At 38.8% G+C, this 20,934-nt stretch overlaps 2 protein-coding genes across 7 annotated transcripts in view; both read left to right on the top strand.

Annotated features, from left to right (window-relative positions):
- Window positions 1-5,277, top strand: part of LOC145203313 (uncharacterized) — a 30,430-nt gene extending 25,153 nt beyond the window's left edge. For 5 of the 6 annotated variants that reach the window (XM_080075852.1, XM_080075849.1, XM_080075850.1 and 2 more), the window contains 9 exons: window positions 834-909; window positions 1,117-1,337; window positions 1,765-1,926; window positions 2,042-2,259; window positions 2,341-2,548; window positions 2,649-2,773; window positions 2,936-3,044; window positions 3,104-3,276; window positions 4,517-5,277. In XM_080075852.1, the coding sequence (XP_079931978.1) occupies window positions 834-909; window positions 1,117-1,337; window positions 1,765-1,926; window positions 2,042-2,259; window positions 2,341-2,548; window positions 2,649-2,773; window positions 2,936-3,044; window positions 3,104-3,276; window positions 4,517-4,637 (1,413 nt within the window). In that variant the 3' untranslated portion in view covers window positions 4,638-5,277. Of the gene's footprint in view, window positions 1-833; window positions 910-1,116; window positions 1,338-1,764; window positions 1,927-2,041; window positions 2,260-2,340; window positions 2,549-2,648; window positions 2,774-2,935; window positions 3,045-3,103; window positions 3,277-3,663; window positions 3,760-4,516 lie in introns of all 6 variants that reach the window. The other variant, XM_080075851.1, reaches the window with a different exon arrangement.
- Window positions 5,278-7,625: 2,348 nt separating this feature from the next.
- Window positions 7,626-20,486, top strand: LOC145203379 (nidogen-1-like). The gene is made up of 24 exons (XM_080075853.1): window positions 7,626-7,972; window positions 9,497-9,772; window positions 10,117-10,250; window positions 10,403-10,465; window positions 10,729-10,874; window positions 11,324-11,497; window positions 11,782-12,045; window positions 12,753-12,962; window positions 14,290-14,399; window positions 14,580-14,682; window positions 14,832-15,092; window positions 15,282-15,416; window positions 15,752-15,883; window positions 16,214-16,453; window positions 16,814-17,065; window positions 17,330-17,442; window positions 17,581-17,701; window positions 17,799-17,846; window positions 18,181-18,399; window positions 18,564-18,717; window positions 18,938-19,095; window positions 19,552-19,702; window positions 19,835-19,947; window positions 20,146-20,486. The coding sequence occupies exons 1-24, from the start codon at window positions 7,787-7,789 to the stop codon at window positions 20,256-20,258; spliced, it is 3,876 nt and encodes a 1,291-aa protein (XP_079931979.1). The 5' UTR covers window positions 7,626-7,786; the 3' UTR covers window positions 20,259-20,486.
- The last annotated feature ends 448 nt before the right edge of the window (window positions 20,487-20,934 follow it).

Raw genomic sequence — 20,934 nt, 5'->3', positions numbered from 1 at the left:
GATCAGGGCTTCCCAAACTTTTACGATCGCGACCCCTTTTAGTCTCCACAATTTTTTCGCGACCCTTCACGGTTAATGTGATAAACAGTGTAAAATATGCGTTTGTGGTATTTATTAACACGCAACTACTTTACTCGTCGGCCTTCAGGAAAACAAAACAAAAAAATAATGTTTATTCAGTGTGATCAGATTAAACTGTGTTTTTAGTGACAAGCCTCTTATCCACAGAAGCAAAGATGACTTCATTAAACTTTATTTACGTACAATCTACAGCAAGAAAAATGTTGCAAGAAAAATTTTACGTACAATCTACAGCAAGAAAAATGTTGTGCGAAATTGCACCGGTTTGAACAACTACGTTTCGAATTAAACTGCTAAAACGTAATAGAGTATAATTTGGAGTACTTTATATAAAATTGGTATAGCTCTCTGCGACCCCTCAAGTTTGTTGAGCGACCCCCAGTTTGGGAAGCCCTGATACAGATCATCTTGTAACAGTTTGTAGTCAAAATTTTTATCTATAACAAAATCCCTCGTTTTTTTCGTGATAACGGTATTAATCAATATGCTACAAATTTAATGAGGAAAATAACGGCCCAAATAGATGTAAAAAGTATAACATGCGTTATTATTCAAACGTTTCGGCATATGCTTATTTCACCATCAGTCGTAAAGCATGTCGCTTTTTACATCTATTTGGGTTGTTATTTTCCTACGTAACCTTTATGAAGAGATCTGTGCATAGTATGTCACAAATGTTTTTAAAGTCAAATATTTTCATTTTTCAAACAAACAGAAAATAAATGTTAAAAAAAAAACATATTTAATTACAGATTGATGAACTCGAGAGAGTACGTCGTTCTCAACAGGCTGAACTGGATGAACTTGTCAGCTCTAAAGATGCTACCGGTAAAGTTTCGTTGTGTTTTTCATTAAGCAATGCCTTAAAAAAATTCAGAAATTTTTGCACAAAGTCATTTTCTCATAACGCCATTTACTCTGTTGCATAAGTGTCACTTAATTTCTGAAGTAGTTAAAATTTAAATTTTTACACTAACTTTGAACCAATATCATGAGCTTGGTCTGAAACAACTTTAAAATCTTAACCTAATCCAGGCAAGAGCGCTCACGAGATGGAGAGGAGCAAGAGGTTGTTGGAGAGCCAGGTTGAAGAGATGAGGACACAGCTGGAAGAGCTCGAGGACGAACTGCAGGTGACAGAAGATGCCAAACTTCGCCTTGAGGTCAACTTGCAAGCTGCAAAGGCCAACTTCGACCGGGAGCTTCAGGCTCGCGAGGAACAAGCTGAAGAAAAGAGACGAAGCATTTTGAAACAGGTAAATGTGTGTGTGGGATTGGTCCCGTGAATAAATGTACCGATTTTGAAATTTGATAGATCTTGCGTTTTTAAAATACAATAAACCTAGGTTAATCCGGATCTTCGTATAATTACCACAAACTTGAGGTACACATGATTTGAAATGATAAGACTAAACTAATCGATATCAGTGTTTTTTTCGGATCTTCGCCTAATCCGGACATTTTTTCGGTCCAAACGGTTCCGGATTAACCGAGGTTGACTGAAATACCAAAGACGCTAACTAACATAAGATACTTCAGAAAAGCTATCAGAATTAATATTAGCCTAAGCCCTAAACACATAAACTGGTACGAGATATGCTTGCTTGTACATTTTTCATTGGCATTAGAAGTTTAAATTTTTGGCCCCATACAATTTTCTAAATACTTCTGGGTTAATTTCAGCTTCGTGAGATGGAGGGAGAACTTGAAGAGGAGAGGAAGCAGAGATCAAGTGCTCTTGCTGCTAAGAAGAAGATGGAGATGGACTACAATGATCTGGAGAGCCACATTGATGCGGCCGACAAATCTAAAGAGGATGCTTTGAAACAACTCAAGAAAGCACAGGTATGAATGGAGATACCTGTTTGTTTGTTGCTAGAAAATAATTAAGACGACTTTCATATGTAACCCATTTGTTTTGACTATTGCACACATTCCAAACCTTGCGTTTTACTTTTAGGCCCAAATCAAGGAATACAACCGTGACGTAAACGATCTACGTCAGTCACGTGACGAACTGTTGATCACGGCACGCGAGAATGAGAAGAAGGCGAAGAACTTCGAGGCGGAATTGATGCAGGTGCAGGAAGATCTATCCGCATCAGAGCGCCAGAGAAGAGCAGCGGAGGCAGAGAGAGATGATCTCCAGGAGGAGCTGGCTGGAGGAATCAAGGATAAGTGAGTTTACCGAAATTTACCGAGAAATGTATAGAATTTAAGTTTTTTTTGAATAATGACCATTTTTGTGACGTAATATAGGAGTGCGCAACTTGACGAGCGCCGTCGCTTGGAAATTCGCTACAACGAAATGGAAGAGGAGAAAGAGGAATTGGAATCTACCATGGAAATGATGGACGAGAAAATCCGAAAGATTCAGGCACAGAACGAGCAATATCAGAACGAGCTTGCCGTGGAACGATCAACTAATCAGAAACACGAGAGCCACAAGATGTCGATCGAGAGACAGGTATGTACTGCGTTGTTAAATATTACACAATGGAAACAACGTGGTTAGTGCTTATTGTTGTGTTTATGACGTCATTGTGATGTAACACGTGTGATTTTAGAACAAGGAATTGAAACTGAAACTGACAGAGATGGAACAGACCATCAGGACGAAGCAGAAGAACGCCATTGCTGCGCTCGAATCGAAAATGGCAAGCATGGAAGAACAGCTCGAGGCTGAAGCAAGGTGAGTTGATGACGTCGTAGTGACGAACATTGTGTCGTAATGCGTCATTTCAAATTGTTAGTTTTCTGTCGGTCATGTGTAAAAAGAATTTCTGATGAAGTGATTTTTGTTGGCGAATTATGTGAAGCAATGTGTTAGTGACGTCATTGCGTGATTTTTTAGGGAGCGCGCAGCCGCTAACAAGTTGGTTCGCCGAACTGAGAAGAAGATGAAGGAAACATTAATGCAGATTGAAGACGAACGGAGACATGCTGACCAATACAAAGAACAGGTGTGTGCGTCGCTGATGACGTTAAACAACAGTGGCGTCATGATATGTGTTTGACGTAGGTGGACAAGATCAACTCGCGCGTGAAGACACTCAAGCGTCAGTTGGACGATGCCGAAGAGGAAGTTTCCCGTGCAAACGCCGGCAAGAGAAAGTTGCAGAGAGACTTGGATGATGTTTCTGAACAGAACGAGGCTCACCAGCGGGAGATTAACCAGCTGAGGAGCAAATTGAGGTAAAACTTCTTAACTCCATCGCCTAGTGGCACGGTGTCATGATGACGAAACTAACCCCCTGTAGCGTTGTTGTCTCCCTCGCTTCAACCGATGACGGTATGACGTAGTTCCAACGTCATCACTTGTCGCTTGTTGAGTTGCTTCTAGCTGTTTTGTGTTTTCAACTTGTCAGGGGAAAGGCGGGAAAAGAACGTAAAAGGGACAGGTGACGTCACAAACCACTCGTCACAGTGTCGCATACGTCATAGATCGAGAATATTGCGAGGAAATATTCTCAAGCTGGGCTTTGTTTTTAATTCGCGCTCAATTTGTGTTACCCTCATTGTTTTGTGTGTTACGTCACAACGGAATTTGACAAGGGCGTAACATGCTCATTATTACATCAGGGCTTCGGGCGTGCCTGTTTACGGCAAAGGCAAATTGGCCAAAGGCAAGGGCTATGACGCATCTGGTGCGTCAGACCATGACGAAGAGGAGTAGAGGTAACCATGACAACTGCGCTCGAATGCATGGCAGCAACCAATCATGTTTCCCCTTTTTATGTTTTTCGGTGATTTGTTTCTTCGTTTTCAACTGCGACTAACGTGATTGCGTCATACATGATGACGATTTTGTTTTGGTGACGTATTTGCGTTTTTTGACACCTGAAAGTAGTAAACAGCTTTCACTAATGCTTTTTCACTAAAACATCAGGTAAGTCCCTTTTTGCATGAATGACGTCATCCCGCAGAGCGTTAATGACGACATTAAAGCTATGACTTCTGCGTGTAGGAAGCAGAGTAACGATGCATGGTGATGTTTATGACATCACAGCATGAATATGGCGTCATCAATTAAATGCCGGGATTTTTACCCGCAAAAACGTTTTTGTTGCTTTTACATTCACGTCATCATATATTTTACGGCTACTTGACGTCACGCGGCTTGGAATACCATCCGTCACTTTTATATTTATGGCACAAACAATTCTGTTCTGTCAAGTAGAAAAATTAAGTTTTTTTGTGTTTTGTGGCAAACTTTGACTTGAAAAATAACCGAAATTTACTGAAACCGTTGTTTGTTAATTAACTGCCAGTAGTGCTTTTTAGAATGTTAATAGTTAGCTGACAAAATTTGTTGACAAAATAATTACAACACAAATTTATAATCACCCGAAACGACAAAAACGATCCTAACCCATTACAAAGCAACTTTGTAACTAAATTCCACACAATAACACCACACGTTGTATGTTTGCAGGCGAGGTGGAACCGATTACCGCAGCACAAAATCGTCACGTTACCGTCTTCAGATGGAAGCAGCCGACGATGACGTGGCCGATGGAGACGCCGACTCGACCACTGCTGCTGGTGAATCGTGAACCCCCAACCCAACTTTGCCCCCCTGAGGTTGCACTAAAAGACGACCAAAATCGACCACAAACAACTGCAATCCATCATTCCTGTATATAAACCCTGTGTCTTGTGCCTTCACCCCAAACGCTTTGGTGTAAATATTCTCTATCAATAAATCCTTATTAATTAGCAGCGACCAATTAGAATGGCCATGACGTCATTCACGTGTATAGATGACGTCATGTGCGCCCTGTCGCTCGCAAATTTGTACCTTCGCTGCATTGTGACGTTGTATCGCCCCGTTTTGTGACATCACCATCGCGTGACGTCACGCTTTGATGACGTAGTGACGAATTATTGTACCGAAGTAATTTGATTGTTGTGTGTTTGCGCGCATGTACATTAATAGCGGCCGATGTGGAGTTTCAAACAAATGCACCCCTTTCCAAAATCCCCCCTTGTATTACGCCATAGCCAATCATAGATACACGCCCAAGCTTTTGCCCCAGGGGGTGCACGCTGCCCCCCTCGCGCACGTATCAAGTGATGATTGTGGAACGCTAAAGAGTGTATTATGTTAACCACGAAGACTATAATCACAGGTGATGTAACTACTAACCCCCTCTCGTTTACGCTTCTTCGAATAAACAAGATTGTTGATCTCCAGACGTTTTGTACTGAAGTTCAGGCAGAAAAAAATCAAAAGTTGATTGATTAACGGCTATAGGGCGAACGTCGGTCAGTAAGAAAATTATTAGAATTCGTAAGTTTAGAATCAGCAGTGAAAAGGGAAGAATGTGCCTAAATGACAAACGTTTTATAATTATTGAGACTACGTGGTAATGGTATGGTACAGACAATAGATAGAAGGTAAATATTTGCCTCCATGTGACCTGGGATCTACCAATCAGTTTAATCACAAAATGGTCACATTCAAGAAATTTCTTTAGCCCGTGCCGCCAATTACGGCAGTTGCGCTTATAGTAACATTCCATCTGACAATTTCAAAAACTTTCAAGTGCGTGTAATATGTTGCTGCTCTTTTCCAGTTAGCTTTTGAGGCAGCATAGCACAGATAATGTCACCAAGACGAAAATCTTCAATTTGGATTCAGAGAGTTTTTTTATTGAAAGCTTACAATAAAACACAGGTTTGAATTCCGCTCGCAATATAATGTAATAAAAAACATTAGAGTTTTGGTTTGTAACGCATGGGTCAAAGTCTAAACATATTTTAAACAATATAAATGACTTGTTTCAATATACAAGAGCCTGTAGCGGCCTCTCCCACTAGGGTTACCTTGTCTTGCATACATACAACGGAAATCCAAACTTAATTTTAACATATAAAACACTTAAAGAGTAATAGTTGAAAAACTTTAGCGGTTCCTATAAACTTTTATTTTGGACAGAAAAATTTCGTAAATTATACAGTCGTGGGCTATTTGTTTTCAATGCGTTATTTTAACCCGCTTTCTTTGTTAAAATAAACTTTTCAGCACTTATTTAATTGAAAGTTGTTTTTCGGCAAGGTTTCAAAAGTGTTCGGTGTTGGTATATTAAAGTGGTACAAAAATAAGCATGTCATTACAATCATCGGATTTTCAAGCACTGCAGTAGATTATTAATTTGCTTAATTTTTCCTTAACTGAGGTTATGGTATAAATTCAGACAGTAAGTTTGAAAGATGAATTGATGACGTTGCATTTTTTGTACCAATCGCACGTGCTGTTTGTAAATCTTTGACAAACTTCTCCAAGTTTAGAATTCATGAATTTTAATGAGCCTATGTAGTCGGATGCAATCACTATTTACGTTTAATAATTACTAAATTAAAATTGGTTAGAATCAATGGTTTAAATGCAGTGGTCGGCAACCGCCGTATATTTTTTAGGTTAAATGGTTTACACCTGTATAAACATCGGATTTCATGTCAGGAGTAGTCAATGTGGGAACGTTATATTCTAATTAGCTTAAAATATAATTTCATTTTTTTTATTTTGTGAATCAAAACAACCCATCACACACTGGTGCGACCTGCAGTCCAATTAGGTTAATTACATTTGACCCTTCAGTAATAAAGGTTACCCACCTTTGGTATTTAAAATCATTGAGCATGATTGTACGTATGTCCCGCACCGGTCTCCGTCGGCTCCTCTCGGCACAAATTGTGCAAACAACTGGATTGCTTGCACCCAAGTGTAAATTAATTCAGTTGTTTCGCGTTCACTCGAAAATATAACAATGCCCGCCAGGGCGTGAAATGTGTACAGTCATGTGGAACGCACACTCATCTCAGTTTGGGGTAGTTTGAACAAAGGTCCAGCTTTTATTCTTACAGTAGAAACGTCGTTAGCTCATCGCTCCTCTAACTGTTTCAGTCTTGGCCCACGTATATTAAACACAAAAGACCGAGTACGCATGCAAATACACCGAATTAGTTTCGTTTTAATATTGATTACATGTCTTACATGAGGTGAAGCAAATCGTTTTGTATGGTTTTGGTTTAATAGGGCGGGAAAAAAATGATGAAAGCTGTATGCCAAAGTTAACGCTAATTTTAATTTGAGTTTGAGAGTCATTTGGATTTAATAGTTTTAAATAATTCATTGCTAAAATATCAACTTTTCATTTACAAATTTGTGCCAACTTTACACCCACATCCCAACTGTATGCTGTGGTTCACCAAATTTACAAGAACCAAGTTCCTGCAAAGGACTCGAAATGAAGTAGTTCCACCATTTTGCCTTACACGCTTTGTGTCGCGTTACTGCTAATCTGTAAACTAAGCACAAACATGACCCAAAGCCCTCCTTGAACTTTAGCAAATGTCAAATACCTGACATTGTTTGATTCACATCTGATCTCCAAAAAACGTTTTTGTGTGTAAACTGTGGGCGTAACTTGCAAGGTTAAAGGTGGAAAAAAGTTTCACACGTAAGTTTTTGGCCATGAAACGTTGGTCAATTATAAAATAAGAGCAGTCAAACGTAGACTCAAAAGGTTGCGTTGTGAAATTGGTCACAACCAGTGAAAAGGTTCCAGCCGGGAAAAAAATCCTAGCACCTTTCGCCTTTTTCCCTTCATGTTTTGGTGTGGGGAAAATTAGATAGCAGTCTGACAGTTATTCGGTCGGTTGGTGCTAACGCTGCATAGTTCGGGTGAAATTTGCTGCAATGTTTAGGTCTACGTTACTCCTCCTTGTCGCAGTTGCGTTTGTGGACGCGGTGACTGTTAAGGACTTGTATCCGCACGGTGGAAGGCTTTCCGCTAAATTAAACCATGGAGATTTGAGGAAATCACCGAGGATTGCATTAGCTACTCCTGCAAAGTTTTACAACAATGAATACGATTATTTATGGGTGAGTTTTTCTTTTGTTTTACAACTTAACAAGCAAGTGGGTTTGATTATGACACTTGAAATTATGTAAATAATCACAAGTCACTACAATCTTAATTTAGTTTTTTTTTTGCAAAAAAGAGATTGTGCAATGTTATGCAAATTTCTACCGACTGAATGCCATTACACACGTTTCGTTTCACCTACTAAAAGTTTAATGTCCACAAGACGGCAATCAGTAATTTAAAAATGAGCACAAAATACGACAATAAACTACATTGCACACTTTAGGGTACATGTTTCAAAATTTTTTTCTTTTGATTTCTCATTGCAAACCGCCCGAAAATTTCATTAATTTACAAAATGTCGAACAAAATGTCAGGTTTAAAGTTATAGCTTTATCGGACAAAAACAAGCGATAATTGCTAACTTTTCCGATTGTAGTACTTACCTGAACAAGTGCGCTTTGCTGCAACAAGTAATTTTATTGTAGGGGTATTTATAACAGCGAACAAACGACATTCCATTGCAAACCACGGTTCATCCAGACACAAGCTCAAATTTGTGGTTAATAATATTTCCAGGGTAGACCGTGTTTAAACTTTATGTGTCAAGCATAATCACTTTTGGCTAGACGGCATCCCTTCAGAGTTTGTATATTTAATTGCGGGGTATGTGGGTTATGGAACCCTGGCGCATTCTACATCTAGATCGCCTTTGTTTTTTCGCCCCTAAAACTTAACGATGCAAATAAAAACTCCGACGACCTGAATAGTCTGTCGGGAAGCTCTTTCAAGATAACTGTCATTTAACAATCCGGCGCGAAATTACGGTCCTTGGGTCATTATTGTTTGTGTGACATCACAATGGCATTGTTGCGTCCCAATTGGCGACCTAGTTTTGGCGCGATCAAGGCCAGAGCGCAGCGGAGCGGCAAGACAACGGATTTTTCAGGGCTCAGACATGTTTGAGCTCTCGGAAGCTTCGAAGGCCGGTTTCCCTTCGCTGCCCAAGGAAACCAAAGGTAGCTCTCTTTAGTATAAGCATAAGCGGCGCATGTTCGTCGGATTGAGACGCCTAGGCTGACTGTGCAAACATTTTTGCGGTGCAGCAACCTGATGTTTAACACACTGATAATTGCCGTACCGACTGAAAAACTTACGGGACTGTTCAATGATTTCCGCCCTAAACTAGTGCTTTACGTTAAGAGGTTTCAAAAGATAATTTCTGCATTTGTTTCGCAAACAAATTTCTTACACTTCGTTAGTCATAAGCTTTCAAACGCAATGTTTTATCAATGCTGCAATTAACTAATTTGCATTCAGTGGGTATAATACTGTTTTAAACGCCTTAAATGAGCCTGGCGAATAATAACGGGAAATTCGACTGATTGATAAACAACAATGTTGTTTCGAAAAGCGATTAGGTAAAAAAAATTCGGCTTCATCACACAGACATACTACTTTAAAAAAATGCCGATTATCAGAAAGCAATTTATCAGCTAAATTCCGCCAAAAAATCCTAAAGCAATTTTTAATGCAAAAAGGTTCACGTGGACGGATACATTTCGTTCGAACCGGACACAAGCGATGCTCCTCATCAGGACTTTCCGTTTGGAGAAACACTTCTGGCTCCCTACATGGCCGACCTGGACACAACAAATCGCGGTGAGGTATTTTTCTACGAGCACCATGACGAGGAAACGTTGTCAAGGGCAACCAGCGACGTCAGGAGGGCTTTTGGCGGCGCAACTGATTTCGAAGCAGAATCTGCGTTTGTTGTAACGTGGAAGGATGTGGAAGGAGAATCTTTGGACAATCAGGTAAGACACAAAAATAAAATATAGTTTATTTTTCATGATTGCGCGATCAGTAGATTAAAAGGAACAGCACTAAAAAGGAAAAGAAAAATACCTACTCTTGTCAAGATTGTTTAACTTTTTAAATCAAAGCTTTTTGATCAACCTTCCATAGGTCTCTGACTGTTTATTCTTTATCAAACAATATGGACTTTAAAAGTATAATTTTGTATGTCATTTATGGCCATGGACAAACGTAAGCCATTTTGGTTTTGGACATAAAATTTGCCTATTTTTGCATCTTTGTTTATTGATTTAGAATCACGGGTTTAAATACTTTAGGATTAATTTATTTTTGTTTCTTTTAGGTCGCAAGTTTCACGTTCCAATTAGTCCTCGTGTCAAACGGCCGAGACACATACGCAATTTTCCTTTATCCCGAGCAGAAGATGGGAGCGTCACTGGACGATAAAGCATTGAACGATCCAATCTTCCGCGCCAGGTAAGTTGTTGTAGTTTTGCTTCAACCAAACTCACGCAAATGGACAAGTTTTTTTTTCAATGTAGGGTTAACATTATAAATCTTTAACCTTCACGTTCACAATTTTTTTCTACAACACTTGAATTTTCCGTTTTAATTCTTGCGTTGTTTAGAGCTGGATTCAACGAAGGGCCAAACAATTTTCTTGAAATGTTCCCAGTCGACAGCTTGGTTGAGTGAGTCTATTTTTCTTTTTATTACGTTAACCTTGACCAAACTTAACGTTTTGAAAACGCTGCATATAATTGAATCAGAAAGTTATATTTGTGATACATTTTTTCCGATTTACCATTTTAACTCTTACCATTATGCCTAAAATTTACTAAAGTTATTAGTTTTGTCACACTAGACTTCGAAATAAAGTTACGAGGTTTAATAAACTGTATTTTCAGCCAATTAAACCAATATATGTTTAAATATAATTATTGTGATGTTGCAGTTACAGAAACACAGCACAAAACGGAGAATGGATATTCCAAATCGGAGGCGAAGGTGTACGTCAAAACCGTGACGTTATTACGCCACAAGGTGCTCGGCACCGCAAACGGCAGACAAACCATCTTATCAATGTCCAGGATGTCACATGTAAGTTACAAGAGTTGAAATCTCTTTCTGTAAAAATAGGTATAGCTCACCATCCGAAAATATAGACTAAATTGGTTTTATTGTGTCATGTGTGCAAAACGTTGCAGTTCGAAGTTTTGTATATTTTTATAGTTTTGTATTTTCATTCGAAGAACTGAGAATAAACAAGCCGAGGACTTCTTTAACCTAACCGTTTTGCAAAATTTGTTTAGCGGTATGCTCTGTACTTATACAACACTATATATAGGATTTGTGGGCACAATGACCTACAACACTGATAATTTAAAAAAAATGAATTGCAAGCCCCTCAAAAGGGCCATTCAAAAAGTTGTTGTTAATTTACAGCATGTTACTAATATTAGCGCAAAAAAAATGTTGAAAAAGCAGAATAAAATACTTCTTTTTGAAAAATGTAAAATACCCGAGAATAAAAACGTTTTTTTTTACAGTAACTGATGAAGTCGATGATGTAGTGACCCGGAATGACCCCTCACGTGATTATTGTTCAAGGGTTCAGGATCCTTGTCCTGATCCCAACTCCCGCTGTGCAGGTCATCCCACCGGATTTTGCTGCAAGTGCAACGACAATTTTTTCGGGAACGGAAAAGTTTGCTTAGCGGATGGTAAATGTCCTTTTCAAGACATATTGGTGTAAATATTTAACCACTGTAGATATACAGCAATTTTATTAACAAAAGTAAGGGTAAATTGGTGCTCCAAATATGAAGTTTTGATGCTAAAAAATGTATTAGCACAGGATACTGAAGATGCCTGTTATTTAGGTAATATGTATGTAAATGAGTAAATTTTGTTTAAAAACTGGGACTTCCGTCATTCAATCAAAAAAGGTGCAAAATAACAAACCAAAAAGCATTCAACAAATAAACAACCGATATTTCATTTTTAGATGCCCCTGTTAGAGCTAATGGGAACGTTAGTGGAGTGGTTGATGTGAAGGACAGGACAACCGGGGTTGTCAATCGGACTCGAGTAAGCGACGTACATTTCCACTCATACGTCATACCCAATCAGGGCCGAGCTTACACAGCAATAAGCGGTGTGACTCCAGGTCTGGGCAGAGCTTTGCAACCGATGTCGGTCATCGGCGAAATTGTCGGCTGGCTGTTTGCGGACAGTGGACCATCTGCGGCAAACGGATTTCATTATACAGGTATAGTATTTGGTGCAAATTATACCCGATCATTTTCTTACATTAGAAGGGATAAACACAGGAGAATATGTTACACCGACCCCTTGTTTTTTTTAACAGATTTTGTTTATTGGAGAAAATATAAAAAGTTTGGGTTGTTACCATCAATTACTCTGCCGAAAAGCTTTTTGTTTTGACCTTTTTCTGCCTTTTTACTTTAGTTTAATGTGCAGTATCCAAATCCCATTACCAATTCAAAACTTTCATTTACATATAAGGCAAGGGTGAATGTTTTATTTACAACAAATTCTTTGTATTTCAGACACCTATTTAAAATAAAGGATTTTTTGAAAGGCCGTTTTCAAAATGAAAAGCGCTCTGGACTTGACTAAATAGTTATTTGTCTCATAAAACTTTTTTGTGGCATCGCTGGTGGTCCCCGTCACGTTATTAAAATATTACGTCCCTGGCGATTTCACCTTCCGCTTCTGGGATTTCACCATAGCGCAAAAACTTAATTTTGATACCGTGAAGTTTAATTTAAGATTTTGGCAGATGAAAAATACAGACAAGAAATTTCAGTCATGTGTTTTTATGATTTCCGTCAGCAATATACATCGCTTTAATATCCACAAAAAAACAAAACAGGATTGGCAAAATGTTGCCATAGCAAGAAAGCTATATGATGGTAAATTCAACTCAAATTTGACAACAATTTGAAATTGCAGGTGGAAACTTCCAACGGCGAGTTTCGGTGAAGTACACTGAGGGCGGTTACCACTTTGACCTAAGGCAGAAGTTTTACGGGATTTCGATGGAAGGCGAGGTACCCATTGTTCTCAGCAAGACAGATTTCGTCGGGATAATCCCTGATATCCAAGCTAATGAAATCGTCAAGATTGGTGAATTAGTGGAGACATACACTCGAAATGGACAAGGTATGCAATAATGTTTGTGCAATATACGCAAAATAGCCAAGTTTAAAGGTTCTTTTTTCTAAGAGCTTGTGTCTTGATCAAGTTAACCAATATTGCTTGATAAAAATGCATATAACACACCAAAACACGACCAATTGATATACGCCATATTTCAAACCATCAAAACCCACCCTTTGTATCAATATATTTTAATAAATACCAAATAGATGAATATCTCAGCTTTCAAATATCCTACGAATTTGAAATTGTGATTCTAATCTAATTTTTGCTGCCTTTGAAGTCCCCCGTTTTTTTTAAAAAAAAACAAAAAAAAAACAGGACCCTCCTTTAGCTGAAAAACCTTTGCTCAATAAGATGCAGTATTTAAATTCGTCAGCTGAATTGAATTAAACTGCCTTGTTTTAACCCGATGGAATTTTGAAGGGTGTAATAAATGGTTGCTATCTGATATAAGGTTGGAATATTTTTCAAAAGAAAAAATCTGGCAAAAACCCACATTTAGTTCTTTGCATAAAAGAAAGTGTCAATTGCAGCAAAGCATTTTGCAGACCAGAAGCCGGCTCAGTAATTTTAATCCACAAAAGAAACAATCCTATGTCAGCAAATTTCAGCTTTCAGTGCCGGCTTGCTGATACAACATTCAGGCAATCTCCATTTGCAATGAATATAAAGCTTAAAGGGTCTAGAAGTGCTTCTTTTGTATTTTGCCGACTTGAACACACACCGTATCAATTGGAGAACTTTTGTTGGCACTGACATGTTATCTTAAACCGGCCCAGTTTGATTTCGGCATTTGACTTTCGTTCGTCCTAGCGTTTTCTTGAGATAGGTTTCCACACTTTCTAGATCAGTGGTTCTTAACCTTTTTTCCTTGCTGCACCCCTTTCAAATCACCAACCAATTTTCGCACCCCTTTGCAAATCACTAACCAATTTTCGCTCCCCCTTCTGTAATTGCTTAAATAGAATAGACCTAACCAACCTTAATGATTCAGCATCCCCGCACCCCCTAGGAACAGTTACCGCACCCCTTGGGGGTGCGTGCACCCCAGGTTAAGAACCCCTGTTCTAGATACATACAATGATGTTTTAGACCTCTTTATTAGGCCCTTTCGATTGCATTGTCTGTCTATTACTTTAACCTATCAATGCAATTTGTCATAGTTTGCTTGAAACCGAAAAAAACGGAAACATAACAGGCAATTTGATTAATTAAACGGGCGATTGTCACCCTTTGAGGTTAAAAATGGAACAAAAAAACTGTTTTTAGCCTGTATTCTACATTCTTTTCTTCAACTTACAAAGCCTTGATTTTTTTGCATCTTTAGGTCAAATTTCCAGTTCTGCCCGTCGCACGTACACAGTCAACGATACGTCATACACCTATGACGTCACACAAACAATAATCTTTCACGAATGCGCTGAAGCGTCAAATCACGTGAGTGGGTCTGGGCCACAATAATATAACTTTTCCGAAAGTTTAAAAAAAAATAAGTTTCTTGCTAATCTAAAGTTGACGCCGGTTTGTTGAGTAAATTACAAAAGTAAAACTCGCCTTGTTCTGGCTCTACGTTTTCTGTGTTGCATTAGTTTGGCTTAAGGTAATTTTGTTGTTTAGATTCCAAACGAGCTAACCCTAAAGGTCTTTGGAATTTTCCTCAATTATCAGGAATTCGACGACAATGTGAGATTTGCGATGAACAACCAAATTACTGTGGCAGGTAAAAAAACATGAAACAAATAGTACAAATTTAAGCATTTTATTATTTTACCCTACAAACGAATTAAATACACTACATTCATTAAGCAATAATCGACAAATTTTTCCAAAAAAAAAATTATCGCCAAAAATCGTAACACATTTTTTCAGATGGCGCTGTAGTTCCGAATCCTTGCGTCACAGCCACTCACGACTGTGACGTCAACGCGGTATGCGAGCCACAAGCAGGCGCTGAATACACGTGTCGGTGTGTAAACGGATACGTCGGCGACGGACGGTCATGTGTGTCGGTTAGGGCATGCGCAACAGCTAGATGCCCTCCTAACTCAACGTGCATTGACACCGCACAGGGATCGTACTATTGCGAGTGCAACCAAGGTTTCGAACAAAATGAAGTGGGCGAATGTCAAGGTAAGATCTGATTGGTCGATTATGTCACGTGAATCGAAACCAGTATTTCGATGCACCATTCAAAATTGGTGATGTTTTTTTATTGTAAACAGAGAGTTTGAATGTTCTTACGGGTGTTTTTGATAAATGTTTAAGTCTTGCACTTCCTAAATACAAAAATGATCATGGAAAGAATTTATTTTCAAATAGAAATCCAAGTGGAGCCTACACCAGCAGATCCGTGCTCTAACGGTCCATGCGGCGCAGGTAGTTGTGTCAGCATTGGTTCAACGTACAGCTGCAATTGTCAATCTGGTTACTATTATGATGGACAGCACTGCGAAGGTGTGTTTTCAATTAGACTTGAGAGTGGATTTATTGGCCGATAAAAATTGTTTTAATAAATAATAGTTTAAATGTTTGAAAAAGCCAAATTAAAAACGAAACCTGCTCATTTGACGTACATATTTGATCTGTAGGGCGCGTCTTTGCGTTTCGTGCTTGTGCTGTTTCGTAGAGACATAAATACAAATGTAGACATATATTATAACGAATAGAGTGAATGGTTAAAATATGCTCAAAACGGCCCTTTGTGGCATTTGACACGACTTTGAGAAGAAAATAGTTTTTGGGGGGCAATTGTAGAGCAAACAAATACAATAAATATGATTTTTTTACAGATTTGGACGAATGTTTGGAAAACCGTCACAATTGCGATGCGGAGGCAGTTTGCACAAACATAGAAGGTTCGTTTCAATGTGCCTGCAACCCTGGATTCGAAGGAAACGGAATAGTTTGCACAAAAACTGTTGGTGAGTCGTGATTAATTTCCGAATAACATGAGCTTTTGTGTAAGAATCTATAAACGTGAGTTGTGGTTTCCTAAAGCGTTAGTGACAGTCGTTGTTTGTACAAAAGTAAAGACTGCAAGCATTTGAGAGCAAAAACCTACCAGGAAATAGTCTTCAAACTTTACAACATTTTTTGATATTTTGGTTTCGATAATTTTTATTATGTAGAAGCTATTTGCTAAGGCTAACAGCAATGCAAGTTGCTTTTCACTTTAATAACATAAAAGCTTCTCACCACAAGCACGACAACATCGTGTATGGACAATTTTGAACACTTACCAACTTCTTCAGTGCAATCTCCGGACATGACTGAATGTCAGCGTCAATATGCGGAAGTGGATGAGATCATTAAAACAAATCCTGGCCTCCAGGATGGCCCAGAGCATCCGGATTGTATGGCTGATGGCTCATTTGCCCCCCGACAGTGCAACGGATTCACGCAAGTGTGTTGGTGCGTGGAAACAGAGCTCGGAGGCATAATTGAAAGCACCATGACCCAGCCTGGATTCGGATTCCAACTGGATTGCTCAGGTAAATTCATCATATGTCTATTAACAGAAACTCGAACCGAAAACAGAACTCAAGTTAGCAATTGTAAAGACTCACACTCAACTTGGAACCGTTTGTCTAGACCAGGACATTAAACGTCTCTGCCTAATTTTACACTATATTTTGTGATAAAAAACCGCTTTGCCAAAACATATTTTGTTGTTTAACCAAAGTTTGTATTACACACCAGATTAACAATGTACCAGAATGACCAGTACCGTCTGGTTTGGGTAGCTATGGTTTAGAATATAATGACTCAATATAACTTTGCGGTTTTGTCTTCAATCCTGTTCAACAAATGTCAAAAAAATAAGATTTAAGGAAAACATTTACATTATTCAGATCCACAAAGGATTCAAGAAAGTACTCCAGTCCCTCAGCCCCCAAGTCCTCCTACAGGTCTAACCCAGTGTCAAACAGATCGTTGGGAAGCCACACAGGGTCAGGCTAGCGACCCCTCGCGTGGACCTATCTTCCAGCCGTTGTGTACACTTGCTGGCGCCTATGAGCCTCTCCAGTACCACCCGTCTGGATACTATTTGTGCGTTGACTTCAACGGCGTCGAAGTATCAAGACATCGCGACCAACCACAGTGTAAGTAGTCAACTCATTAAAAAGACAAACGTGATTTGCATCTGTGTTGGTGTGGATTAAATTAGTTCGAGTGTTTTCAGGAATCAATGCTCAAAAATGCGATTAACAAATTTGACTTTCGTAATTGCGTTTTTACCACTCAGTGCTAATTTTGGAAATTGTTGTGGTTGGTAAAAGGTATTGGTCCTAAACATACTCTGCAAAAATATCACATGGTTAGAGTTGCTGGCACGTTGTGTTTCAACAAATTTCAATTTCTTGCAGGTTTGACGACGTGTCAGCTGACAGCTTACTACGCCGACACCGAAAATATTTTTGTTGGAACCAACAATTTTGTCCCACAATGTGATGACAGCGGCAACTACGCAAGAGTACAGGTAAATTTATCCAAAAAGAACTAATTTGACCTGTAACTTTACTACACAAATATCGTGAACTTCGCTACTTAAAGTTGACAATAAGTTAACCCCGAGTATTCTGCGCGTTTGACCTGAAGTAAACCAAGATTTTTTCAGTGCGATGTAAACAGCCGTTCTTGTTACTGCGCGGACCAGAATGGATTAGAAGTCCCAAATACCAGAATCAACACAGAGAATCCAGAATCAATCACAATCGCAAATCTTGATTGCGACAGACGTAAGAACTTTAATTTGTTAAACTCAAGGTTTTTCGTTTCTTTTTGTAAGTATATAACGATCTGTATATTCTAACTCGTGCTTTTGTATCTAAACAGTCACTCAACCCAGATCGGATTTGGCCGCACAACTTATCTTTGCCAAGGGTAAGTATTGCAACATGCACTTTTAAGTCAGAAAACTATTTGAAGTGATTGTCTTGAAAAAAAATCTTAAAAAGCTAAAGCTTACACAAAAACTGCTGCAACAAGTTTAAAACGCAAATAGTAACAGTCAAAACAAAAGTTTGATGCAAATCATATCTTTTTATTAGTCAATACAACAACGATAAGTATTTGAAAAACATAACTCATAACGATCTTAAAACATTTTAAAAGGAAGATAACTACAAGCACCCACTTTTACAATTCTCTGATATCACGCGAATATATATGTTGATTTAATTTTATTGTGTCTAAAGTTTTGGTCCTTGATTTGCAGGTATGGGCTACAACTCGGTGCTACTGCCGATTACCACAAGTAGTGTTGCTGAGAGGATTTTCGCCCGGGCAGGACAGACGGTTGTTGCAGTGGCATTCGACTGTTCGAAACAAACTGTATATTGGACGGATGTTGCCGGTGGTGCAATCTACAGCGCACCGCTAAGCGACGAGTCAGCAAGGAAAACTGTTATCAAGACTGGAATTCGTGGACCAGAAGGTTCGAAAAACTAATTTAACAATCATATTGGCCTTGTGTTTTCATTGGTCTAAACATCAAAGGTTTCAGTTACGATATGGAAGTGAGAAATACGTTATTGCTACTTGTTACTTTGTAAATGCTTTTTTGTACTTTTAACATTAACATATTGATCCAATTTGCAGGTATTGCGGTTGATTACGTGTCGGGCAACATTTATTGGACTGACACCGGTTTGAACAAGATAAAAGTTGCCAGGGCCGACGGTTCTAGTCCGATGGTTTTGGTTTCAAGCGGAATTTCTGATCCTCGTGGTATTGCTGTTGATCCGTTCGGAGCGTAAGTCTCTTGCTATTTTGTCTGTTCTTTTCTTAATTTACTTAAGCGTCATATACTTGTGCAAATTTTACCGTTTTGAATGTAGAAGGATCAAAACATTGCATTGTTATCGCTATGGCTATTTCGCAAAAGAAAAAAATGTTTAGCGAAATGGAACAATGCATTTGGAAGAAAAAATCTGATGTTTAGAAAATCGAAAATTTTAACATTCGCGTTGCAGTAAAATCTACTGGACTGAATGGGATAGGAAAGATCCACGTATCATGCAAGCCAACACTGATGGAACCGATGTGCAAGTCTTCCTTCGAGATGGCGTTAACCTACCCAATGACGTAACCATCGATCAATTTCACCGACGACTTTGTTATCTTGACGCTGGTGAGTCTGGTGTAGTGACCTACTAGAAACGCGTCTGTTGCTTTTTCTTTCTTTCCATTTAATAACTTTACTGTCTCTGTATTTGGCACTAATCTTTAAATACATCTTTTAATACCTCGAGGAGCCAAATTTGTAATGCCATTGGAAGCCAAAATGGTTCATGTTTAATCAATTTTGATAAATTGCGAGTAAAAATGTCTGCGGTTTACAAACAAGTGGTTTTTAATGGCTACGTGCGAAAGCTTACTTTGGTGGTTTTTGTCAAACTGTTTTGCTGATACCCACGAGAATACCTATAGAACTCATTTGGGAGCCATTCTAGTAGATTTTTTACTCTCCTTCAAAGCTTTCATTGAAGTTACAAACATTAAATATATGTTGACGTTTAATATTAAAGATGTGTTGACGTATTTAACAGTAGTGTCGTTCGTAAAACTTGAAGTTTATTTGTTTTAGGAAGTGGGAGGCAGAGGGTCGAATGCATGAACCTCGACGGCAGCCAGCGGACTGTGACGCTCGATATTGCGTCAGGAAACTTGCCAACCGGGATCCGACCGTTCGGTTTGGATGTGGACGGTGGAATGGTTTATTTCTCTGACAGATCAGGGTAAGACATATAACACAAAACATACTTTTACTCTTCTTGATGTTTACCTTTTGCCTGCTTATCTCATAAACTTATTTTCTATTGTTACATTGTTTGGGACTATTCATTTAAGACGTGTTTTTTTGTTAACAGACGAGTGTTTGCTGCTGACACAACTAGTGGCACAACTGTGAGTACAGGTGGACCCGTCGGATCACATGGCCAGGCTCTCGGGATTGCTATAGCCCATTCGCAATGCGCACAAGGTAAGATTTTGAATTGTAACCAAATTGGTTGGAATACAGCACGTTGCTCAAAAACCAACTGTCTGTAGTAGACCTTTGTTGGCCTCAGACCTTGTTTTCAGTTGGATACAATACGCATGTATATATACTTCTGGGTCTAGAACCAAAAAAGCAACTTTTCACTTCTAAATTTTACCCTGATTTTCTTTGTTTTCACAGGTGTAAACGGCTGCAGTAGATTGTATGGAGGATGCAGTCATCTCTGTTTGCCAGTGGCTGGAGGCCGAGTCTGTAAATGTCCATCTGAAGCCACTGATTGCACCGAACAATAAGCAACATGTTTATTAACACAATGTAAATAATATTCACTTGGGCCAATAACGTTGTTGCGTCATATTGCGCACCGCCAAAGTCGCCCGTAGTTTTAGAATTTTAGTTCTTTGTACATTGTTCTTCCTCGCCTTTCGTTTTAGCGGCAAGCAACGGTGTTTCGCGAAGTTGTTGTTGGGTGCAACTTGCTGCGAAGGTGATGCGACAAAATAAACTATTACTAAACACGACTGATGTTCAAGTGTCAAATCTGGAGTCTTTAAAAGTTATACATCAAGATAGTAATGTGTCCGAATAGATTATAATTTGGCCCCAAAATAAAAAAGTGGGGTTTATTAGTATCAGTTCACACTTTTGTACTTACTAGATATCATGCCAGAAATTAACATAATTTTCACAAACCTTTTTAGTTTAATTTGAAAGATAGTTTGCACAAAGCAGTTTTTACGGACAAATAAGCTTTAGCAGTTTTTCCTTAATTGTTCGGAGAGGTGGTTTCCCTGCTTGTCGACTGTTTCTGGAAACACGTGTGACCGAAGAAATAGCCTTTGACATGAATTGATTGATATGAAAGTTGTAAACGTCAAATAGTTCTTTAGATGTGTGTGTAATGTTGTTAACTATACCAAGTCTGCAGCTATTTGTGTTTAAACAAATTGTGCCTTCGCTGTGATAACT

The sequence above is a fragment of the Phallusia mammillata genome, chromosome 1 (assembly GCF_965637545.1).
Source record: "Phallusia mammillata chromosome 1, kaPhaMamm4.hap1.1, whole genome shotgun sequence".
NCBI classification, from domain to species: domain Eukaryota; kingdom Metazoa; phylum Chordata; class Ascidiacea; order Phlebobranchia; family Ascidiidae; genus Phallusia; species Phallusia mammillata.
This window is presented reverse-complemented; position numbering and strand designations above follow the sequence as displayed.